Genomic DNA, 11,883 nt, shown 5'->3' on the forward strand with positions numbered 1-11,883 from the left:
AATCCTGCTATACCCTCCGATGAACCTTCAAACAGGCAAACGTGTAAATACAGGACTAAGATGGAATCGTACTACACCGGCTCTGACGGTCGTCGGATGTGGCAGGTCTTGCAAACCATTAGACTACAAAGAGAAGCACAACCGAGAGCTGCCCAGTGACATGAGCCTACCAGACAAGCTAAACTACGTCTATGCTCGCTTCGAGGCAAATAACACTGAAACGTGCATGAGAGCACCAGCTGTTCCAGATGACTGTGATCACGCTTTCCGCAGCCGATGTAAGACCTTTAGACAGGTAAACATTCACAATGCCGCAGGGCCAGACTGATTACCAGGACGTGTACTGCGAGCATGCGCTGACCAACTGGCAAGTGTCTTCACTGACATTTTCAACCTCTCCCTGTCCGAGTCTGTAATATCAACATGTTTTAAGCAGCCCACCAGAGTCCCTGTGCCCAAGAACACTAAGGTAACCAGTCAAAATGACGACTACACGTCTGTAGCCATGAAATGCTTTAAAAGGCTGGTCATGGCTCACAACACCATTTATCCCAGAAACCCTGGACCCATTCCAGTTTGCATACCGCCCTAACAGATCCACAGATGATGCAATCTGTATTGCGCTCCACTCTTCCCTTTCCCACCTGGAAAAAAGGAACACCTATGTGACAATGCTGTTCATTGACTACAGCTCAGTGCTCAACTCCATAGTGCCCACAAAGCTCATCAATAAGTTAAGGACCCTGGGATTAAACACCTGCAACTGGATCCTGGACTTCCTGATGGGCTGCCCCCAGGTGGCAAGGGTAGGTAACACATCAGCCATGCTGATCCTAAACACAGGGGCGTCTCAGGGGTGTGTGTGCTCAGTCCCCTCCTGTACTCCCTGTTCACTCATGACTCCACGGCCAGGCACGACTCCCAACACCAAGTTTGCCGATGTCACAACAGTGGTAGGCCTGATCAACGACGAGACAGCCTGTAGGGAGGAGGTTCAAGACCTGACCGTGTGGTGCCAGGACAACAACCTCTCCCTCAGCGTGATCAAGACAAAGGATATGATTGTGGACTACAGGAAAAGGGGGACTGAGCACACCCCCATTTTCATCTACGGGGCTGTACTGGAGCAGGTTGAGAGTTTCAAGGTCCTTGGCGTCCACATCACCAACAAACTAACATGTTCCAAGCACACCAAGACTGTCATGAAGAGTTCACAACAAAATCTATTCCCCCTCAGGAGACTTGGCATGGGTCCTCAGATCCTCAAGGTTATACAGCTGCACGATCGAGAGCATCCTGACTGAGTGAATCACTACCTGGTATGGCAACTGCTCGGCATCTGACCGCAAGGCACTATAGAGGGTAGTGCGAACTGCCCAGTACATCACTGGGGACAAACTTCCTGTCATCCAGGACCCCTCTACCAGGCGGTGTTGGAGGAAGGCCATAAAAATTGTGGTACTGGAGTGCCAAGTATAGGTCCAAGAGGCTTCTACTCCCAAGCCATAAGACTCCTGAACATCTAATCAAATGGCTACCCAGACTATTTGCATTGAAAAGGATTTGCCACTAGATTGTCGACTTGATTCTTGATGATGACTGCTAGTTAACATTTTGAAAGTATGATGTTGACATGATTAGTTCAATCAAAGCTCCTGTAGATATAACGTGGTTTGACATTTTATGTGGCCAATGATCTTGAGCCTTCTTGGATGGGCACTTCTAATGCAACGCTATGGCAGCACCCAAGGGGCTTGAATTTGAGCTCTACCTTTTAGAGTTTGAGGTGACGAAATGACAGAACACTGTGCCAATCAGGGCACAACTAGAGAACATTACCAACCCATTCACTCCGTATTTTCCGCTTACTCAAGAAAGCAAAAAAGAGACCGTATTTAAAAAAACAACTATGCATTCAATATTATTGCTGTCTTCCTGTTGTCATTGTTGGAGTGGACACGTTGTTTGCGGAGTGCACTACCTATGTTACACTTGGTAACACAAGTGGTGTCTTATTTCAATCCATTTACGAATTTTGACAATTTACTCTATCTTTTGTTTAAGGAGCTCCTGTCAATGTTGTGTAAAGAGACACACGCACAGAAGTAAGCCTATAGGCTACCCGACCTGCGTATAAATGTGCCCATTTGGGGATCTGATAGTTTTCACTTTTGGTTTAACCTCTTGCTCCTACCTGACACGCAGGCGTCCCATTTAGACATCTGGAAATGCAATTGCGCTACGCTAAATGCTAATAGCACTCGTTACAACTCAAACGTTCATTAAAATACACATGTAGGGTTTTGAATTAAAGCTACACTCGTTGTGAATCCAGGCAACAAGTCAGATTTTTAAAATGCTTTTCGGCGAAAGCATGAGAAGCTATTATCTGATAGCATGTAACACCCCAAAAGACCCGCAGGGGACGTAAACAAAATAATTAACATAGTCGGCGCTACACAAAACGCACAAATAAAATATAAAACATTCATTACCTTTGACCATCTTCTTTGTTGGCACTCCTAGATGTCCCATAAACACTATTGGGTCTTTTTTTCGATTAAATCGGTCCATATATAGCCTAGATATCGATCTATGAAGACTGTGATCAACAAAAAAAATAGCGTTTTATAACGTAACGTCATTTATTTTAATAAAAAAAGTTGACGATAAACTTTCACAAAACACTTCAAAATACTTTTGTAATGCAACTTTAGGTATTAGTAAACGTTAATAAGCGATCAAATTGATCATGAGGCGATGTATATTCTATAGCTGTACGTCTGGAAATAATGTCCGGGTAAATCTCAACCAAAATATCCGGTCGGAGACCAGAAGAACTGCGCTGCCTTGTGTCCGTTTGACCAAGAAACAAATAGTAGGCAAATGACAAGACTGTTGACATCGTGTGGAAGCTGTAGGTATTGCAACCTCGGCCCCATTTAATGTGGTTCACGTTTAACAATTGGTTGAAGTGGCGCATGGATATATTTTCCCATTTTCAGTGATCAGATTTTCCTGCACTTTTCGATGAAACGCATGTTCTGTTATAGTCACAGCCGTGATTTAACCAGTTTTAGAAACGTCTGAATGTTTTCTATCCACACATACTAATCATATGCATATACTATATTCCTGGCATGAGTAGCAGGGTGCTGAAATGTTGCGCGATTTTTAACAGAATGTTCGAAAAAGTAGGGAGTAACAGGTTAATGCACCACCACCGTGGAGCTTCTCAAAGTAATGTCTTCACCTCAAACAGCAAGCAAACAGTCTGTTGAGAATGACAATGGTTCTATGTATTTGACAAATCTTTCCTGCTCTCTCCCTTTCGATAACCACTCAATGTGAAAAGGAAAAATGTAATTCTCTGATCCAATGGAAACGTCATGAAATAGGCCTACCTGATTTATATCTTATCAGTGCTTGACTTGGACTGGAATAGGTTCCGGTACTGTTTAAAAAAAAAAATTTAGTTGCAAGAGCTCCACAATACTTTTGAGCTAATATTCTATAAGAGGAACAGGAGCTCAATAGGTAGAACATTTGAGGTGCTGGAACTCAGCTCTGGTGAGCTCCTGCCCAAGTAGAGCACTGCTTCTTATCCCATGTGCAAATATCCTACATGGCAGGAGCTCACTGGCGTGGAAACTCTGAAGGCCCAGAATATTTTATACAATGTTGCAAGTTCGCTAGCCCTAAGCTTTGGCTTGACCCAAGTCAAGCCAATGTAAATGCCTGCAGACAGGCATTTACATTTATATTTAAGTCATTTAGCAGACGCTCTTATCCAGAGTGACTTACAAATTGGTGCATTCACCTTATGACATCCAGGCCATGTGTAGTGTTAGGTTCTTATTTTTCAGAGTAAATAACTCATGGACACTAGAGAAGCTTAACCAAGTTTAATTCTTCCCCAAGTGTCTTTACAGCTGTAATTCAGACAGACAAGGTATAAATATCCCACTTAAGACATCTCCTTCTCTCCAATCCTTACATCTTATGGTTCCACAGGAAGAGGATAACCCTTATTACTCCCTTCAGGGGATATGACCTGACCTCAACCTCTCCTTTGCCTAATCCACAGATGTCCATCTGCCTCTCCTATAGCAATCATTTGATCTCCTCCCGTCCACCCAGCCCGTTCCACAGCCACTGTCTTTTTACAGATCTCACTCCTTATATTCTATGCTTCTGGTCTATCATTTATTTAATATCTGTGTTCAAAGTTTAGCTAACTGTGTTGATTCCAACAGTAGCCAATGTGATTTATAGGATATTTTCTACCTGCAGGCTGCAATGTTGTTGTTTTTTTATAATGTAGTTTGCAATAGAAGTTACTTTTTGGGTTTGTATAATTTTCATTTAGATTTGGATAGAATTTTGATTCACCACATGACAATGATTTTGAGATATGAAGATGTTGTAATAAATTAAACTTTTATGAAAATGTGCATATCTAAACCATAACTGGCATGCAGATCGGTAAAATGGTCAAATAAATTGTCATTCCACATGAGAAAGGTTGCCAACTCCTTGTGTAGCCTATTACCGGCAACATCAGGAGAGTGACGGCAGAGTCTGCGAAAGCCTGCGGGTGGATAATAGATGGTTCAGGTTACGTTTTTGATTTTTTTTTCTGGTTATTTCGATCTCTGGCAACCTCATGAGCCATTTGACTTATTTCATCAAACCGTGAGCTTTAAGCATCAGACAAGCTCAATGCATATAGTTGATTTTGATAAAAACAGTGTGTCTATATATGGAAAAATGCATGTTTTAAAAATGTCTACCAATCCATTGTTCGAAGGAACAGAAGACTTTCGGTCGATCCAAGTTGTCTGGGACAGCCCTAGCGTGTGCACTCTGAGTCTGGCCCTTGTTGTCTTGGCGCCAAGGGGTGATCTCCTTTCTGCAACAAACAAGGCACGTTGGTTTTTCTGCCTTTGTCTATTACTGTGTAACTGTTGCTGTGGGCTCCATCCCTCCTGGTAGATTCTATTCATACTGTGGTAATAACTTTTATCAGAAAGGGCCCACTTTTTGGTAGACAGTCAAGCGCAAGCATAGTTGTAACTTCATTAGGTTACTTTTCAATATTTTGATACATCTATATATCAAAATGCTAATTTGTACCGTAAAACATTCTAAGGATAAGTGTCATATTGTATTCATATCTAATTGAGCGATTTTTAAAGAATGTGAAATGTGAGTGCTACAAATATGCAGCTGCACCAAGGGTGGGAGCAGGCAGCACGCCATGGAACAGATCTCTCCCAGCCTCTCCAGCTCACCACACGGGAGCTGGGGCTCTTGCACCGCAGGTGGACATGTTTTTAATAGTGTTGGGAGGCTGTTCGGCTGTGATTGTTCTGACATGTTTGGGAGTCCTCCCTGCAGTGCATCTCACACAATGAGAATAGGGTTAACAGTGCTTTAATCCCAGTGCTGGAAGGCACATGACGGCACAGCGATGGGGGCTTGGGGGAATAGTCTGACCCTTGTGTAGCTAAACATGTAGTTTCTAGGTGTCACTCTGTCACTAGTTTTTGCCTTATGTAAGGAAGCTTGTTTTATTTCACACACATCCACTGTTTGCTGTTGATGGCGTCTTCTGTCTTGTCTGTTTTTGTTGGATTTTTATTTTGAATCGCTGCCACGACCCCACAGGAGGCCTTTTGCCTCTTGCCAGGCCATCATTGTAAATAAGAATTTGTTAATAATTGACTTACCTGGTCATTTAAAACTTTCAGTTTTTACTGGTGTTCAGGCTGTATTTTCAGTTTGCCATTTTATACCAATAATGATATCAGCACAGCACGGTAATACCAAGCTTGAATAATTCAGTGATTGTGTTTTTGGAAGCTAACACTGTCACCCATCAAGGGCAGTATCTTCTGATTTGAAAGGCTAGCTTTTGTCTTTGGTCTGTTCTGACATTGCACAGAACCTAGTCTAAAATGGATTGAAATTACCCCTATTTGTGCGTCATTTACATCAAACCTTTTCATTTGGAACGTTACGTTTACAGTCACCTGGTGTGTTTTGAATCAAAAATAACTTCAATGAAGAGTTTTCAAATCAACTGTCTTTGAATCTTAATTGGACCGTGATATTTTAGGTTGTTAAAGGATATCAGTTCATTAAACATCCACACCGCTGCAGTCCAGACTACTGCTGACTAATTGGGTTTGAACACCTCCCTCCAACTGCATCCTGGACTTCCTGACAGGCAGACCCCAGGTGGTGACGGTGGGCAAAATCACCTCCACGCCACACGACTAACACCGTCGTTGATTTTCCAGACAACATGGCAGTGCTGGGCATGATCGCCGAAGAGACAGCCAACAGGGAGGATAGCCCCCTACAGAGTGGTGCTAGGGAAACAGCCTCTCCCTCAAAGTCAGCAAAACCAAGGAGCTGATCGAGGTCTCCAGGACACTGGGAGGGGAGAGGGCTATTGACGTGTGTTTACTTTATGTGAATTGTCATACTTGACATGGCACATTTATATTTTCTGTATATCCTATTTTGTACACATCAGGCTAATACAAGGCATACTACCGCTTCTATTACTAGGCCGCTTCTATTACTAGGCCGCTTCTATTACTAGGCCGCTTCTATTACTAGGCCGCTTCTATTACTAGGCCGCTTCTATTACTAGGCCGCTTCTATTACTAGGCCGCTTCTATTACTAGGCCGCTTCTATTACTAGGCCGCTTCTATTACTAGGCCGCTTCTATTACTAGGCCGCTTCTATTACTAGGCCGCTTCTATTACTAGGCCGCTTCCATTACTAGGCCGCTTCCATTACTAGGCCGCTTCTATTACTAGGCCGCTTCCATTACTAGGCCGCTTCCATTACTAGGCCGCTTCCATTACTAGGCCGCTTCCATTACTAGGCCGCTTCTATTACTAGGCCGCTTCTATTACAAGGCCGCTTCTATTACAAGGCCGCTTCTATTACAAGGCCGCTTCTATTACAAGGCCGCTTCTATTACAAGGCCGCTTCCATTACTAGGCCGCTTCCATTACTAGGCCGCTTCTATTACTAGGCATACTACCGCTTCGATTACTAGGCATTTTTTAGTAGACTTTACTCTTTTTATTGCTGTAGATGTTTCTGCTGTTGGGGAGCTAGCGCACAAACATTTTGCTGCATTTTTAAAACCTGCTGTAGACTGTACGTGACAAGTCAAATTTGAGTGAATTGACAAACGTGAACCTTGGGAAAGGTTAAGTGTTGTCAAAGGATCTGTATAGCTGCATTTATAAATGTACATGTTTTATAGAGACGGGGTTACTTTCTTCCTGACTCTTGTCTTAACAGCTCTATCTGCATACCCGTAATTCCTCTCCAATTCCTCAGGTATTCCGAAGTGGCGAGGGCATGGGCATCCGTCTGGACAGTGCCTCTGCATTCCAAGGAGCCGTCATCTCCCCCCACTACGACTCCCTTTTGGTTAAAGTCATCGCCAGCGGCAAGGACCTTCCTGCCGCCGCCGCCAAGATGAACCGGGCGCTGGCGGAGTTCCGTGTCCGCGGGGTCAAGGTACGGTCATTAATTACGGCACATTGTCACATGTATTAGGCCTTTTAATCTCCCGCTGCACGACTCGAGTGACTAATTTAATCCAGTCAGCAATAATTTTTTGAACTTATCAAATAACCTTTTTTCAAAAGTGCTTGGAAGTGCAGCTTCTGAAAGCACTCCGTTATATCCGCACCTAAAACTGTCTGCTTGTGTCATTACTGTGTAATGGTTAGATGTTTTTAGCACAAGATCCTTACTACGGGAAAAGCGGCATAGTGAAAAGTGCTGAAAGTGGCAACTCTGGCGAAGAGAAGTGGAAAGCAGGAGCTCCATGAAAAGGATGTCGGAAGGCTAAGTGGGCAGAGAGAAGGGAGCTGTGTAGAGGCCGTTAAGGCCAGACAGGTCATCAATGCATTTATGATTCATCTGATCCTGATGATCAAAGACATTTGTAAATGATAAACATTGTAGAGAGCTGAATTTTTCTCCCCTCAAAGCCCAGATTTTCTTTCTTGCAAGTAGTGCATCTTTTAAATGGCACTGTTTTTAATTGGTAAATTATTTAGTAGTAATGGGAAGTAGAAGCTAAATATACAACGGACTGGATGGCTTGTCTACTCATGAGATGGACAGGTTAAAAGACTAGCAGATGGAAAGAAATGCAGGTAGGTTTCTACTTTGTATCGAAGAGGGCTTTGGTTTGGAATTGTAAAGTAGAGAATCAGACTTGCAATACTAGTGTCAATAGCATATGTTCACATGAAAGCACAGTATGAATGGCAGTAATGGCTCTATGTATGTGTTTTTGTTGGATTTAAGGGAGGGAATTATTGTTCTGCCAGCCCTAGTTTTCCATGGCTCTGAATGAAACCTTTGATTGGTGTGTGTGAGAGAGCGAGGGTTAGGGGCAGCAGCTGCAACATGGCCAGCTGCGCTTTTGAAGGGGATGCAGCAGGGGAACGCTCCAACATCTTAACTGTCCAACCACACACACACACACACACACACACACACACACTTACCTTCCTGCATCAGCTTCTGCAAGCCACCGCCAACATGATTCTATTCTCTTGATTGTCCTTTTTCTTGTTCCTTTCCGCTTGTCTAGTGTCCCCACCTTGAATTCGTTTCCTTATTCTCCTCTTCTTGTTCACCTGATACAGTGTGACAGACTGAGACTACTGTCCTGTCGTTGGGATATTTCATTTATCTTATATCCCGCTCATCTCACCCGCTCCCTACCCCTCTCGTTCCCCAAGTTAATGCTCTCTTCAGCCCCGGAGGTATTTTGTTGGCATGATTATTTGCAGCACTCCAAAATATCAAAGACATTAAAGCTGCTCCAGATCATCCCCTCTCTGCTCCACAGGAGCACTAACTAGCGAATTGTCACATGTTTTTTAATGATGACTCATTATCCCTTCAGGATGGGTGAAGAGGTTCAAACCATGTTGGTCGCACAATTGCCTCCCTCCATTTCCGTGCATGTTTGATTAATTTCCCTCACTGCATATACTAAACTCATTTTCCCCCTCTATCATGCATCCATCCTTTCCCATGTCAAAATCTCATTCGCTCTCACGCGGTTCCTCCCAGCAGGGGAAGGCCACTCGAACCCCATTGGGCCACAGCAGTGCCTCTTTTTTACATTCATTTTTTTACTACCCAGCTTCAAATGGCTAGTTTATTTAGCACTGATGCCACCAGAGATGTAATTACCTGTTCAAGTAAGAGTACAGGCAAGTGATTTCCCCCAGCAGCACCATTAGGTGTTAGAGAAGCAGAGGAAGTGCTGCTAACATCTGCCCAGATTTACACAACATATTGGGTGAAAAAATGGTCAGAAAATGTGATCCCATCCTAGCCATAGGCAGTGATGGTTTGAAAATCTGACCCGACAAGGTGAAGACATCTGTTGATTTGCCCTTGAGCAATGCAGTTAACCCTAATTTGCTACAGTGGTGCCGTACCACTGGCTGACCCTGTAAAACAACACATTTCTCTGCACCTATCGTACTACTGTGGCTGACCCTGGAAAACAACACGTTTCTCTGCACCTATCGTACTACTGTGGCTGACCCTGGAAAACAACACGTTTCTCTGCACTAATGCGGCTGTGCGACATGCTTTTCCAAATCCCTCGTGAAAAAGCAACATCGGTTAACATGTTGAAATCCTTTTTAAAGGTAATCCCACAGTCATTTATGGGCTTAGCAACAGACTCTGAGCCTCCCAAATTCACCGTCAACAAGATGAGTTATTTCAGAGCTCATGTTACCCACTGTGCTGTTGTGCTAATATCTTTGTAGTGTACTGTAGTGGTGCATGCAGATACACCTTGGAAAGAGTAAACAACATTACCAGCCCAATATCCATGACATGTAGCGGTCTCACTCTGCAGCTGGATTATCAATTGGCTTTTAATTGTGTTTTTTTTGACCCCTCGCTCACCCGCAGATAGAAATTGTACCTTAAGTGGTCTGGGAAATGACTCCTTTGGGTACCATGCAATGATTCCTGTGCCCACCATCAGTTATCTTTTGTATGTCCCTTTCTCTTACCACCTCCTACCAGAGTTACGCATTTACAGTACACATGAGCATGAGAGCAAAGACGAGGGTCTTAATCAATGGAAATGGGAGCAATAGGTTATTGCTGGCTTATGTAACTACTAGCTTCCTTTACATGTAGAAATGGAGATGTGCTCCATATGAAACAGCAACACATTCACTGCCGCTGTGTAGCGCAAAAAAAAAAATGCTCTTTGAAGCCCTAATCTGCACTGAATGGTTCCCAGAGGTGGGACTGGCTTTAGAGGGAGATATGGCGAACTGAAGCAGGGTGTGGGGAGATATGGAGAGGAGTTGTGTGAAATCGTGATGAGTGGGAGGCTGCTTGAAGAGAAGAGGAAGATGTAGTGTGCAGGCTGGATGCAGATTGTTCCCTTTATTTCAGATCTCACTCAGATGAACACATCTGATTTATTATTATGCATGGATACTTTTCAGTCATTAGAATTTGAAGGCTTTGCTGCACTCTGCTTCGAAGTGGGATAGTGAATTAGGGACGTGCATTAAGGATCTAAGGATTTCACAGCTGTGATACTCACTGTCATTATATCCCCCTCTGCTTTGCTCCCCTCCACCATAGCACCTCACACCCACTCCTCCCGAAACTGCCTCTCTATGCAGTTTAGTGATGAGACATTTTGTAGGACCAAGGTAGAAGATAAACAAGGATTTTAATGCTGTATGCAGCAATCTGTTAATGATCACTTAAACATGCATGTACATGAGTCATTTGCATGAATAATACTCAACCCCCTCCAACGCTCATTCTCTCCCTCACGCTCTCCCTCTCTTCTGCCTCCCATATTTATCGTTCACACACAAATAGAATTGTTTTTTCCGGCTAAATTAATATTGCAGCACTATTTCCCACTTTGCATCTGCTGATTGCTTTTGCAGCTTTTGCTTCTAGGAAAGGAAATACTTCCCTCAAGGAACAACCACCAGAATTCTGGTCGTTTTAAAAAATGTAGACAACTGATGATGGATGACGGTGCCTTTTTAGGAATGTTGGTCGTTTTATATGGATTGTCAGTCTTCTCCACTTTCTCTAGCAACACATTCACCCACACACTCCTTTCCACTGATCATAGAGTGTGGTTGGGGTAGAGGTGTTTCAGCGTAACGGGGAGTAGATTGGTAATTATTATATTCAAATGGGTGGGTTAAAATGTTGGTCCAAGAGATTTTGTTAGATTAATTCACCCTGTTTTTCTACTCAAATATCTAGTTGTGAATGGGAAAACCTTGGCTCTACGTCTAAGGTGAAAAAGGTCAAAGCACTCACTTAAAATCCTATTCTTTCTGGCTGTCTCACAGCTGGGGTAGGGTTTTCGATGCAGGGGCAGAGAACAGCCAACCGCGGTGAATGAGTTGGATGGTACGAGGTTAAATGAAATCAGGACTGGCTAAAAGAACTCTGAAACATTTTATTTTCTTATCCTACAAATTGGAGACGTTAGAATTATTTCTGAGACGGGGAACTCCTGAACTGGTCTAAACTGTTCAACTTTATCCACAGCCAAGCAGATTTGAAGATCTGATATTAATGGGACTTGTCAGCAGAACATGACATATCTGTCCTCTATGATGTGAACAGTGGTTGATCAGTGGTTTGAGCAGAGTTCACAATGTGTTTGTGTGAATTCACCAATCAGCACTTTTTAATTGGGTGAAATAGGGCACCCGTTTGCCTCTGGCAAGAAAAGGGGAAACTGCTGCATGCCATTCTCACTATCCACTCTCCAACTCCATCACACAACTCATGCTAATTGAGTTCAG

At 43.4% G+C, this 11,883-nt stretch overlaps 1 protein-coding gene across 1 annotated transcript in view; it reads left to right on the forward strand.

Moving 5' to 3' along the window:
• LOC124007431 (pyruvate carboxylase, mitochondrial-like) overlaps positions 1–11,883 on the forward strand; it is a 97,755-nt gene that overhangs the window by 50,965 nt on the left and 34,907 nt on the right. The window contains 1 exon segment of the mRNA XM_046317983.1: positions 7,370–7,552. Within this exon segment, the coding sequence (XP_046173939.1) occupies positions 7,370–7,552 (183 nt within the window).

Source organism: Oncorhynchus gorbuscha, linkage group LG20, assembly GCF_021184085.1.
Source record: "Oncorhynchus gorbuscha isolate QuinsamMale2020 ecotype Even-year linkage group LG20, OgorEven_v1.0, whole genome shotgun sequence".
Lineage (NCBI taxonomy): Eukaryota > Metazoa > Chordata > Actinopteri > Salmoniformes > Salmonidae > Oncorhynchus > Oncorhynchus gorbuscha.